The sequence below is a fragment of the Polyodon spathula genome, chromosome 4, assembly GCF_017654505.1.
Source record: "Polyodon spathula isolate WHYD16114869_AA chromosome 4, ASM1765450v1, whole genome shotgun sequence".
NCBI classification, from domain to species: Eukaryota; Metazoa; Chordata; class Actinopteri; order Acipenseriformes; family Polyodontidae; genus Polyodon; species Polyodon spathula.
Genome location: NC_054537.1, coordinates 84,225,209 through 84,239,168, shown reverse-complemented (window position 1 = coordinate 84,239,168; position 13,960 = coordinate 84,225,209). Strand labels below are relative to the sequence as shown.

At 34.8% G+C, this 13,960-nt stretch overlaps 1 protein-coding gene across 2 annotated transcripts; it reads left to right on the top strand.

The window, feature by feature from the left end:
• Positions 1–453: 453 nt before the first annotated feature.
• decr1 (2,4-dienoyl CoA reductase 1, mitochondrial) lies at positions 454–12,331 on the top strand. 2 transcript variants are annotated; one of them, XM_041248817.1, is made up of 10 exons: positions 455–588; positions 1,175–1,377; positions 1,830–1,887; positions 2,401–2,487; positions 4,458–4,605; positions 8,429–8,528; positions 10,168–10,240; positions 10,863–11,009; positions 11,231–11,294; positions 11,505–12,331. In XM_041248817.1, exons 1-10 carry the CDS (start codon positions 502–504, stop codon positions 11,561–11,563), a joined length of 1,026 nt encoding a protein of 341 aa, XP_041104751.1. In that variant the 5' UTR covers positions 455–501; the 3' UTR covers positions 11,564–12,331. The 2 variants fall into 2 exon arrangements, with proteins under 2 accessions (XP_041104752.1, XP_041104751.1); XM_041248818.1 differs by lacking the exons at positions 11,231–11,294; positions 11,505–12,331 and having other exon boundaries at positions 454–588; positions 10,843–11,000.
• Positions 12,332–13,960: the final 1,629 nt, after the last annotated feature.

Genomic DNA, 13,960 nt, shown 5'->3' with positions numbered 1-13,960 from the left:
TTGACCGTAATAATTCGACAGCGCCGCTTGCTGGAAGAAAAATTATAAATGTCCAGGAAAGAGCAATACAATGCAATGTTCCCAAGGTAAGTTTATTATACGGTATTTCAAAAAGCACTCGCTCACAAACAATTTGCAAACACTTTTTTTAAACAATAAAGGTTCCATGTGGTTATAGTACTACACTGTTGTGCAAATTGTTATGCCAATACAATGCTCAATAAACGGGGCTATGCCACTGCACTAAGGTTTCCACCACTTGCTGATATTAACTCAACAATTGAGTTTGTTCATTTCCACAGGAAACATAACTTAAACGTAGCTGAAAATGGCAACCTAATTTCCATTAGATATGCATATTTATTTTTCGCGTAACAAATAATGCTACAGGTGTGCAAAGCATACTATTTCTGAACTGTTTTCTTGTTTCATCAGTGTTGCTAATAAAGCTTTACAAATTTAAAGGGTTCTGGGAAAAGTCACCAACGACAGTTTCAAAACATGGCAGCGATGTTATTTGGAAGGATTTCGAGCTGTTCATTAAATCTAAATTTAACGGCAGGATTAAGAATCGTCCTTAACAAAAAGGTACGTTTTAAGTATTACGTCTCCACAAAAAAAGAAAACTAAAGGTTTCTAACACTTTTTAAACGTTTTACTGTGGGGTCGTAGGCTGTGCCAAGATTAAGTTCAAAGTCAAGTCAGTGCTGCCCAATGTCTCCCTGCACCCTACTGTTTTATACTAAGTTTTTAAGTCTGTTAATAATAATAATAATAATAATAATAATAATAATAATAATAATAATAATATTACCCCCCTGTATTTTATTAAGTACTTCCCTGGTGTCCTTATGCTCTATGACAAGCTAAGGTCTAGGTCATATAAAGATTGTGGGAAACCTCCAGATCAAAGTAGAATTTATATCTAACATCGACAAACTTTTCTGTATACTACTATAGTCAGTAGTTAGGTACGAAACTGTTTTACTTTGTCTGCGTAAGGAAATGCCTGCCGATGATTCCACTCATTCATGTTGATTTTGCTTCGGCCCAACACAGATATGTACTTGTACTACTGTATCACACATTTTGACTAGCAAAAGCTTTTTTTTTTTTTTTTTTTTTTTTTTTTTTTTACAAGCGTTTTCAGTTGTTGTTAATTTTTTTCCCTTAGTATTTTAGCAGTGGAACAAAGGTTGTATGCCAAAGTAATGACCGACCCCAAGCTAGTTTCTTTCCACCAGCGGATGGAGTTATGTTGCCGGCTCAGGCTTTCAAGAACAAAGTAGCCTTCATCACAGGCGGAGGCACAGGGCTGGGGAAGGCAATGACAACAGCGTTCTCCAGTCTGGGTGCAGAGTGTGTGATTGCCAGCAGGTGAATAAAATGTCGCTTTTACTGCACTGAGGCGAGAGCTCTTGTGGACCCCGCTGTATTTCTTTCTTTCTTGCTAGTTCACCATCTTGTAAGGGTTTTTCAGTGTTAATGAACCATTTGAGGGGGGCTAAAAAAAAAAATAGTTCGTTTAAATTGAGATAGAGCCTTATGTTAAGTTCTAATAATTTGCTTATTAAATTTCACATAGAAATATATAGGCTAGACTCGAGAATTAATATCGATTTTTTTTCTCACATCTAAAAAAGGAAAATGAAATTTATCATGAAAATTCAGCAAAAATTAAACCTTTATCAGTGGCAGTAGCTTGATTTGACTTTCAAGTTTATAGTTACAGTTTCAGTTTTATTTGAGGCTGTAGTTCATGTATTTTGGATATCTACATGATTGTAATAGTTATGTCAAAAGCATAAAACATTTTATTCCTCCTCTAGAAAACTGGATGTCTTGAAGCAGACAGCTGAGGAAATTTCCAAGCAGACGGGAAACAAAGTAATTCAAATAATATAAAAGACCAAACTTTTTATATACATTATGCATATAAAAAACTAATATACAAAGTTCAAAAAGGGAACTTTCTTAAGAAAATTTTGAACTTCCCCCAGACACAAATGTGGCTTCACTTGCTAATAAATAACTAGATTGTTAACCAAAGATGTATGTAGCTTTTAAAAATAGTACATTTATAATATTCAGCCACTAGGTGGCTCTGAACACAAAGTAAAAATCCCATTGCTGTATTTTTATTTATTCATTTTTTAATTCTCATTCCAGGGTAAATCTGTGTTCAGGACACCTTGTTGACGTAAGATGAAATGAATAGAAACAAACATCCAAACAAAAATATGTATGATGTAATAAATGTATAGTATATGCTACCCCTGCACATAGTAATAATTTTAACCACCACATTGGCATTTTTGTGGTTGGTATAGGGAGAGTGCTTATTATAGTATTTTGTTTTTTTACCTGTTTTATATATTTGTGGATTTTATTTGATTTTAGGTTCATGCAGTTCAATGTGATGTGCGAGAACCAGATTCTGTACAAGCTGCTATAGCTGAACTCACTAAGGTTGCAGGACTTCCTGATGTATGTATTGATGTGTTTTAGCATGTCACAGTCTTGCTTTTAATACCTAAGACTGCTGAAATCACTGTTTGTCTATAAACAGGTTGTATCAGAAAATATTTAACACATAAGATCTCACACTATCTATGATCCCCTCCTCCCCCACTCTCATCTTTTCACTTTAATTTTATTCCCCCTTTATTTAAAAGTTAATGGAGTTTGTTAAAATGTATACATTAAATTGTTTTGTTGCCCTTGTATTAATGAATGCAGATCATGCCATTTTATGTTAAGGTGTTGATCCACATATAAAGGCCTAATTGAACTAATGGAACCCATTAACTGCCATTAAAACAGATTTCCGTTTAGAGTAGATTTAACCGCAATTATATCTTATAAGAGTAATAATAATTATTCTGCATGTTTGTTATCCATGTGAAAGATAATAGATTTCAAATCAATTTCTTAGCTATTGAACTACCATAAGATCGTCTGGTATGTTGCTAGCCTTGTGTACTTTAATTTAAAATGTGCAGATACAGTATATAAAAGAAGGCTGTAGATCAAAACTTCCAGGTACCTAATCAGCTGCAATCAGACCATGTTGCAGTAGTTTATCTATAGCTTTGTACTACACAGGAACATTTCTAATTACAATTAGGGTTCCCGGTTTTCAGTTTTAACCTGTAAAACTCGATAAAACATCGCAGGCACCAAAAATAATGAATCAGGCTTTACGTTGTAAACATTGGTAAAACACCACAAAGGCTTAGTTTGATCTTAAAACCAGAGTTTGTTGACAATTTAAAAAAAATAAAAAATCGGTGTGCATCATCAAATGAATTACTCACACAAGAAATTCTAAGCAGTATAAAAATTGGAGTGTGTGACGTTTACATTTGTGTAGTCACTACACTGATAGAACCAACCATAATGTTTAAGATGTGTTTTTTTACCAATATTATGAGTGCCTACAATTTAAATATTTAATTTAGTTATAATCTGCATTTTTTTTTTTTAATTATTTGCATACATAGTTTGTTTCTTCATATTTGGTGTTGATTATATCCCCCCCAGGCTCTAAATGGTTGTGACCTTGTCTTGCTCATTGGTTTGCAGAGTTTCTCCCACCACTGTAATGCAGATTGCAGCCAACTGTACAGTTAACATGTAGTGAAAACTGAATTAAATATTGTAAAATGCCTCTGAAAACTAAAACGGCAGAAGATTAACCCGTGAATTCCCCGACAGCCGCTGCATCATGGAACATACAACTAAAATACTCACTTAAAAATATGATTACTCCCCCCTCACAAAACATATCTAAGCTGTAAAAAGAGATGCTGTACAGGATATAACTATTCAAATTAACACGGAAAATACATTTCAATTTTTTTTTTCTGTAAAAACTACTCGTTTTGCTAAAAAATAAAAATACTATATATAACCAATAAAGCCCGAATTTTGCTATGACTGAAATTGGGCAAACCCAAACACTAAAATGTTAAAAAAAACAAACGCGAAAACTGGAAACCCTAATTACCATACAAGGGGGTACATAAGAGAATTAATTTAAAAGTATTAGTTAGCAATCCTTAGTTAGCAGTAGTTGTTTCAAGTGAGAATATGCTTGTTGTTTACAACTCTGTTAGATTAAGTCATGCATTTTAGTACTGGCAACAGTTTCTCAGCCTGAAGTAGATTGAAATTGTCAGGGTTTGCATTGTGTGTGTCAGTTTTCATTAGCTTTAATCAACTTAATCAACGTGTCCAAAAATACTGGTGTTTGTGGTGTTTTATTTTTCACATCCAAAGTATTGATCCCATATCCCAATTTAGACTGATGCAGTACATCCCAGTATACTGTATTGTTCTGCTTCCATCAGATTATAAACTAGACTTTTTGTTGGTCATTAGATTATGATGTGTTTCTTATAAGGATTGTATGCATTCAATTTGAGTTTTTAAATTCTTATACCTCGTTTTATTAGGTGGTGATAAATAATGCTGCTGGCAATTTCATCTCCCCATCCGAAGGACTCTCCCCAAATGCCTGGAGAACCATCACAGATATTGTTCTTAATGGCACTGCTTACGTAACACTTGGGATAGGAAAGGAGTTGATTAAAGCTAAAAAAGGTAAATTCAAGGGATTTGATCAGTGATATGAAAGCAAATATCCTGTGAAAAATGTTCTAAACCAATATTCAATTCCACAGGATTGTGGGCTATAGTGCTAGCTTAAATTCTGTAAGAATGAAAGCAGTAATAGTTTTAAACATTTTTACTGGGGAAGACAGTGATAGATTTATAATGTGTTTCATGTGTGCAGATCATTAGTCACTAAATCTGTATTTTGTTTTGCAGTAGAATGATACTGTAGCTGGATTACATTATAAACCAGTATCATGCAGTAGGGACCTGGCAATCTTTTGTAACAGTTTGGTTGTACATGAGTTCCTGACACATAACTCCCAATTTGTTGTAAAAATGTGGCTGTTCGTTTAGTTGTATTTCACAAGGATTACATTGATGTAGTTTATAGATTTACAGCATGTATGTCTGTTTTGATGGATTAAATGAAGTTAGAAATTCATGAAAGTCTAGACTTTGGTTGACAAGCTTTGTTAAATTCATTAAAAACAGATTTTTAGAAAATATTTTAGTTAATTATTGCTAAACTACATTTTTGTAATACCCTGCAGCCATGCAACCCATAATGTTATTTGTTTAAAGCGTGACCAGTAAAAATGAACTTTGCATAAATCTCCAAATTTGACACATTTTCCAAATAATAAGATAACTTGGGTCCTTCATTCAGTGCTCCAGTGCTGTGACGCACAGCAAATCAGTAGGTGTGTTCACATGCCTGTAACTCAAAAATTGAGTTGGGAACCCAGTAATTTCCAATGATATCTCACGTGCCCGGAGGACATGTTCCTAGAATAAACTACAGCGTCCAGAATACAGTGGTGCCTTCACTTGCTAAGAGACACCTGTGCACATTGGGCGTTATTCATTTTGCATAGCATAAATAACAGATTATACCAAACAATGGCTAGAAGTAAAGGAAAGGCAAAATAGTGTTCATATATACATTTTCATTCATTCATTTACTCCAGTTGTTAATTATCTGTTGTTTTATTGCTGGAGTCTGGTTGGACCCCAGGTTACCAGGAAAGTCAGTTTTCCGACATGTCCTTATAAGGGTTATCTCCAGTAATTGTAACAAACCAATTTCTAAATGATGTATTAAACATTTCTGCATAATTTAATTTACGCTTGTGTGCATTCATTGTTGACCAAAAATACTGCCCTACCATAACCAAGTTATTTTTCGTAGACCTCTTCAGAGTGTACTGCATGTTAAAAGAATGTCTGCAAATTCAAAAAGACAATAAGCCAAATGTGAATTTCAGATTGTGATTAAGTGTTAGAAGTTATGAACGTCTTGCTCTCTCTAGGGACCATTAGAATAGTGATTATACTCTTCATCAGCTTTGTATGAAAATGCATTTTTAACAGTGTCATTTGCCAGTTTCTATTTTAAAAAAAATTACAAAAAGTCTGAGAAAGCATCATGACATTGACAACCTCTTGCATTGGAGAGAGGAATACAAATTTCCAGTTTCCATTCATCAGTATTATAGAGGTGTATCATCACTTTGTCTAGATTTATGTATGCTGTGTTAACTTTTTGAAAGTGGACTTTTTTGGTTTGATTTATTCATCTGCATTTGCGAGAAATAGAGCCTGAGACTGCAGACAGTGACAAATGTGCTTCTGAAATGACTTCCAAAACTAGAACCACATTTTAAGTTCTGGGTCAGAGTGGGTAGAAATGGCAAGATTGATACATTCCCCCACCCCCAGGTGTTTTGCATACCTTCAGCACATTTTTGGAGGTACCACTGCACTTGGAAGACAGCTTGCTTATTAAAATAATTTGCATGTTTCAGACTGCTGTCTTCATACCAACACGTGGAGTATAAAATCGGTCTAAATGGGGGGAGAAATGGGCAACACATGCTCAACCCAATGCAGTCACCCTCCCCAATGCTTGTTGACCAGTGGTGTGCATACTGTACATTTCCGAATACAGCAGATTAATTAATAAATTAGAACTGTTTAGCTTTCATGGTTTTCATTTATAAAACGCAACAACAATTCAGTGATCATAAATAGCTTTGAAAAATAGGTTGCTTTGAAAGTTTATGATGACCTTCCGAACAGCCTTAAAAGGTTGTAGGCTATCAACATCAAACAAAATGTTTGGCAGGACTCAAAACCTGTTCTTCAAGGCGTATAATACTTTTTTTTTTTTTTCAAAGTTTTTGGTAGTGGGAAGGGGATGGACACTTTTCTTTCCAGATTTATGCATGGAATAAAGCTGAAATGGAATAAATGTATAATTGGTCAGATGGATATAAAGCCCATGGATACAAAGCCAAAAAAATATTTTGTTATATTTTTCACTGATTTATTTGTAACATACATCATAGCATATACTGTACTGGGGTTAGAAACTCACACCAGTCATGCACCGACAACTGGGCTCTAGAACTCCCTATTTTTGGGTATGTGAATAAGTACGTATTACTTGAGTCTACAGGGTTACTTTTAGGGGTTTTAAATGCAGCTATAGGGAAGCACTATTTATTTAAAAGCGGAATGTTTGCTTAAACTCTTTGGTCCTGATAATTTAAATGAAATAAATAAATAAATGGAATGCTCGTGTGTCATTCATTGCATTCCTTTATCTATGTGGTGGATTAAATTGCTGTACAGTAATACTCTGGTAATTTCTTATACAACCAGAGGTCAGTAGAGTTTGAATTTTTAGTATTATTTTAAAGGTGAAAGCTTGTACTGTAGCAGCGACTGTTGGATTTCAGTCCAGTGTCTGTGTGTATAGTGATACCTAAACTTTTAGGATGATCACATTGCCATCTGTAGACTAAGTTGAATGGCATTTTCTCTCTTTGCATATGAAAAGGTTCATAGAGTTGGGACAGTAAAATATTTATTGATATAACAGCAGTAACTAATGTTTCAGTATGGCCATATAAGAATACCTGGCTACCTTTGTTTAGCAGTACCCGATCTTCAATTTCAGGGATTTTAATATTTTTTTTTAAACCATGATTAAACACTAGTGTCTCAAAGGTATTGGCCTGGGCTCCTACAGGAGAGCCCAGATAAATAATAGCTGAGAGTCTAGCTCTGCATGATTTTATTTCTTTGCTGTATTCTGTTGTCTTTCCTGAGATTGGATCATCTGCTGACCCTTTTAAGCCTTTTTCCACAAGCCATTCATGATCCTGAATTGAACTTGGGGTTATATTTCCATCTGCTGGATTTTTTCCAAACGTGAATTTCAGCCTTTGCCCTGAATTTAACTTTTCAGCATGATTGTGACAATAGGCAATAAAGCTTATTATATGCATCAACATGCAAGTAATAAAAACTGCTATGGTGCTCTGACATATGCATCACACGCACGCCAGTTCCATTTAAGCAGTTCGATTTTATTTGAACACAGATTTAATATGGGGTTAAGATGGAATTAATTTGATTACAGATGAAAAAAAGAGGTATTCATATGCCATGGATTTTGGCTTCTGCCCTCTGGAACAACATCACACTCTACAAGTTTCTTCAGCACTCATTTCATGCTGTATGAGATAATCTTTGTTTTATTTATTAGGTACAATTACTGTCCAGGGGGTTGCAATTCAAAGCTACTGTATTTTGCTGGGGGGGGGGGGGGGGGGGGGGGGAATTAAAGTAAGCCAGCTATTTGCTGTTTGTTGTATGAATTATTTAAAATAAACATATCAATCAATGTACTCGAGCTACAGCGCAAGGTTATAATAAATTGTTCCAAATGTATTGAGGTTTTTTTTTTCATTGGGAAAAGTGTACATCTGTTGATTTTTCTTTTTTTTTTAATGATTTGTAGGTGCAGCTTTCTTGGCAATAACAACGATCTATGCAGAGAGTGGCTCCGGTTTTGTGGTACCAAGTGCTTCAGCAAAAGCAGGAATTGAAAGTCTGTGCAAGTATGTATTGAACAAATAAGCACTAATATTTTAATAGCTTTACTTTAATCTCTTTTTCATTCTTACTTTGACACCATATGTTCTGTGTTATTTAAATAAGAAGAAAGACATACAACTTATGATGTGAGTAAATTCTAGGAGGGGTGTGTTAACTTTTCATACAATAAGAGCCTTATTAATAACATGTATACCATTGCTTCTCTTTGTCCTTCATGTCTAAAATTTGAGTAAATCTGCTTCATAAAATAGGTACTGATTATTCATAGAACCAAAGATTTGAAGTCCACTTCATGTTACATTTACAGTCATTAGCTAGCTAAGGTTTTAAACTTTCATTTGGTAATTAGTTTACCTTGTATGCTAAATTTGGATAGGGGCAATCAGTGAGTGAGATAAATTTAGCCTGACAGAAGTAAGGACTGGGTTCTTTTAAGTTAACAGATTCTTTCCTTTTCATCCTCGGTTCTGAAAGAAATAGGTAATCTTTGATGTTTTGGTTCTTTGTAGACGTGCTTGATATTTACTTTACATTTTGAGAGGGAAAAAAAATATCAGAGCATAAAACACACTTTCAACTTTTCTCATATCTACCACACCTGATCAGATGGTAACAGATTTCTGCTGCATAAAGGTGGAAAAGGTTACATTTAGGCGTTTTGGGGTTCTAAGGTAAATTTGTCCCCATAAATTGGGAATTTGCCTGCGCCTCAAAAAAAAAAAAAAAAAACCTAGGATACAGCTATTTTTCTATAAATCTTAAACATGTTGAGTTTGAAAAAGTTCATATAACATTGTATCACAACCAGAGCTCCAGATAAGGTTTTGGGTCATTGGGTAATTTACTCTACAATTTAGACACAGTGCGAGTAAAATGTATTTTGGGAGAGTAAAAATACAACCTTGAAGTCATGAGTACTTTCAATAAATACTGTACATACTTTAATTCTAACTTATGGGGTATGCATTAACTACAACCTTACATTAACTGTCATGTTACTTTAAACTGCTGTACAAAAACGTGGTCTTATAATAAAATCTTTTTCGTAGCAGTTTAGACCTGCCTTAATGTTAGTCTGGGAAGTTTCTACTCTCAATGTTTGCTTGTGTTCACCGAATCTCCTCCCACTAGTACTGCTAGTTAAAAGCCTGTTTCTTTAACCACTGGACCACACAGCCTCCTATAATCTTCCTTTCTTAGTCTCTTGTGCTCTCTCTTTCTAAGTTGACAGACTTATTGATCACCTTGCTATAGCAATATATAGCATTCTGACATAGGTCAATTGGTAGGTTAGTTGAGAGGGACTAAGGCTGCGCTGAGAAATCCCAATGATCAATAATCCAGTCATTCATCACAAATCCACATTACAAGTGGATTTAACAGTACTTTTTTTAAAACTGAAGTTTTGGATTTCCATCCTGGGCTGCAGCCAATATATTATGTACATTTTAAAGTTAAAATCTTTAGACAGTGTGGGTCATATTTTTTTTAAAAAAGAAAAAGTTCATTAAAGACATGAGGTTTACTCTTTGAAAAGGTGACCCTTTTATCAGTCTTTATTTGCCTCTGCTGGCAAGTGCAATAATAAGTACTTTGTGGGAAAAAGTTTGAAAACGGAATGTTTTTGTATTTTTGTTGCAGATCACTTGCTGCAGAATGGGGGCGGTATGGTATGAGGTTTAATGTGATACAGCCTGGACCAATCCGAACCAAGGTATGTTTAAGAGTTCTTATGCACATTTTAAGCTGATCATATTGTTAGTAGGTACAGCTGTGGCCCAAAGTTTTGCATCACTCTATGGAATTAAGTAATTTTGCTAGATAGTTTGAACAGATCAGTAAGACAACAGGGTCCAGTACCAACTCGTTCAGTTACAAAGACTGTAACATACTGCTGGCCTAGTGACAGCCATAGTGAACAATTTATTGTTATTATATTTTTAAAATATTTTACAAATGAAATATACGGATACAGATATATATTTTTATGGCACAAAAACAGTATATATTACTCTATACTATATACTAATTAATTATTACATTAATATAGTATTTCTTTAGGTTATTTTGGTCAAATTTCAGTTCATTACATTTTAGTGTTTAAACTTAAAAAATTATCCAGAACTATAAAAAACAAACAAAACGCAATGATGTTTTGTTTTTGTGTATAAAGCAATACTAAAAGAAACTTATACAATTGTTCAAAAGATATTTTGACATGAAGTCTTTCTCAGTGTCATTGAGAACAAAAGAAAGAATTGTATTCTAAAAGTTTAATAATAATAATAATAATAATAATAATAATACTTATTACAGATTGTCTGTTTGTTTGGAAGGGTGCCTTTAGTCGTCTTGACCCAACTGGAATGTTTGAGAAGACAATGATAGACAGGATACCAACAGGGCGCTTGGGTACTCCTGGAGAAATGGCAAACCTGGCTACATACCTCTGCAGTGACTATGCCAGCTGGGTGTCTGGAGCAGTAAGTTCCCATTGTTTTTCCTTGTGAAATATTTGATCATTTTGGTTAGCTATTAAAAATAAATCGAATAAGGTGTATTCTAAAATAGTTCTTTCCAGTTCAGATATTTATATGACTTGACAGCATTGCTTGACACTCGTCTTAAGCATTTTTTTTTAGTGACAGCTGTTCTATATGCTTCTAGGAAATGGCTTACCATTGACTTCTAATGTGTTTTATAGGTGATTAGAATGGATGGTGGAGAATATGTTTCCATGGCTGGTGAATTCAATGAACTTAGAAAGGTAATGGAGTTTCTGTTTGTGCTATAGACACAAATGACTTAAATTTCAATTCAGACGTAATGAGACTTTAACCATATTGTGTGTGTGTGTGTGTGTGTGTGTGTGTGTGTGTGTGTGTGTGTGTGTGTGTGTGTGTATATATATATATATATATATATATATATATATGTATATATATATATAATATAATATATTTTTTTTTTTTTTTTTTTAACGCCTGAACAGTGGGCTGTGTTGGAGCAAACGATCAGAAAAACCAAGGGCTCATAAGAACAATGTCTTTTTAATCTAAATCATCACTTTTTGATGATTTAGTTTTGTTTATGTATTCTAATCAAGCCCAAAGCTTTAAAACATTTTTTTTTAAAATAACAACCTCATTGTTATTTAATTCTTATTCATATTTGTTAAATACTTGAGAATTGCTCCTTTTATTTTTTGTGTGAAAGTAAGCATTGAATTACATTTAACATGTCAACCACTAACTTTTATCTGGAAGTTGTCTTAAACTACTCATTGTTATTATTTTAAGAATATAATGCATAACCCTAACTGGGAAACACTTTGTAATCTGTTAATTACTTTCTAACATTTCTTGAAGCCTTTATCATTTCACATGTTTTTGTTTTTTGTTTTGTTTTTTTAAACTAACCAGTGAACAATTGGTTGCTGTGTATAAAATATAACATGAAAAAAAATTGCTTGTAGAATTTTACCATTTCGTACCTATTTGGCAGAGCCATGGTTTATGAAGTGATCATTAAAAGATGTTCATGTGGGTTAGATCAACTAAGATGCAGTATCTCTGGCACAGCTCAATTGCCATGAGTGTCATCAGGCCTCATTAAGTTATATAATGTGGGCTGAGCTTGAAGCTGTTTTTATCAGGCCTGCCTAATGGCCTAAACTGTGGTGTACTACTCGCAGTGTCAACACTGAGTCTCACAATAATCAACAAACCACTCACCAGAAAATTCTCAGAACTTACTTGACCCCCCCTTATTTCACTATCAGCAATCATGCTTTGGGGGCTCCAAACAAATGTAAACAAGTAATAAATTGGGTTGTATTTCACTTCATTCATCACGCTGCATTCACAATTTGTGATTTTGGGTTTCATACTATCATGTTTATTCTACTTGAAGATCAGTACTTGAGCCGTTAAGCTTAAAGCGCTGGTTGGCCTACTATATACAGTGCCTGTAGAAAGTCTACTCCCCCTTGAACTTTTTTTTCACATTTTGTTGTCAGTTCCTCAGAGTTTCATGCATTTAAATAAGGATTTTTTCCACTTATCTATGCACCGTACTCCACACTGTTAAGGGGAAAAAGTTATATATTAAAAATACAAAACTGAAAGATCATAATTGGGTAAGGCTCCACCCCCCTGTTAATACTTGGTGGAAGCACCTTTGGCAGCAATTACAGCTGTGAGGTCTCGTCCAACTTTGCACACCTAGATTTGGCAATGTTTGACTAAATTCTTCTTTACAAAACTGTTCCAAGCTGTCAAGTTCCTTGGGGAGCGTTGATGGACAGCAATCTTCAAGTCATGCCACAAATTTTCGATTGGATTTAGGTTGGGGCTCTGACTGGGCCACACAAGGACATTTACCTTGTTGTTCTTTAGCCACTCCAGTGTAGCTTTGGCTGTGTGCTTTGGATCGTTGTCATGCTGAAAGTTGAACTTCCGTTCCAGTTTCAGCTTTCTTGCAGAGGGCAGCAGGTTTTCCTCAAGGACATCTCTGTACTTTGCTCCATTCATTTTCCCTTCTATCCTGACAAGTGTCCCAGTCCCTGCCGATGAGAAACATCCCCATAACATGATGCTGCCACCACCATGCTTCACAGTAGGGATGGTGTTTTTTGGGTGATGCGCTGTGCATTTAGAAAAAGTTCAATTTTAGTTTCGTCAGACCACAAAACTTTTTGCCACGTGACTACAGAATCTCCCGAGTTGTTTTTTTTTGCATACTTCAAACAGGATTCCAGGTGGGCTTTCTTCAGTAATGGCTTCCTTTTTCCCACCCTACCATACAGGCCAGATTTGCGGAGTGCTTGGGATATTGTTGTCACATGCACACTTTGACCAGTCTTGGCCACAAAAGCCTGTAGCTCTTGCAAAGTTGCCATTGGCCTTTTGGTAGCCTCTGATCAATCTCCTTCTTGCTTGGTCATCCAGTTTGGAGGAACGGCACTGATCTAGGCAGGGTCTTGGTGGTGCCATACACCTTCCACTTCTTAATAATCGTCTTGACTGTGCTCCAAGGGATATTCAAGGCCTTTAATATTTTTTTATACCCATCCCAATCTGTGACTTTCAACAACTTTGGGGTAGGATGTGTAGATAAATGAAAATAATGCATTTTAATTCCAGGCTATAAGGCAACACAATGTGAAAATTTTGAAAGGGGGTGTAGACTTTCTATAGGCACTGTAGCTCTACCTATTGAAACAGAAGGAACTGCCTCTGCTCTACTGTCTAGATGTTTGTGACATGATATTAAATTAGCTTTGAAAGAAGAACAGCCATGGGATTAAATCTATTAAATAGTGATATATCATGTGATAAAAGTTGGCGATATTAAACAGCTGTTCAAGGTTTTTGATCGTTCTGGTCTTATCAATTGCATACTGAAATATTACATACTAAAATATCTTCGTACC

Coding starts and splice junctions, on each gene's coding strand:
- decr1 (XM_041248817.1), top strand. CDS start 502: ATGGCAGCGATGTTATTTGGAAGGATTTCGAGCTGTTCATTAAATCTA. Junction 1,378..1,829: donor GAGTGTGTGATTGCCAGCAG/GTGAATAAAATG, acceptor TTCCTCCTCTAG/AAAACTGGATGTCTTGAAGC. Junction 1,888..2,400: donor CCAAGCAGACGGGAAACAAA/GTAATTCAAATA, acceptor ATTTGATTTTAG/GTTCATGCAGTTCAATGTGA.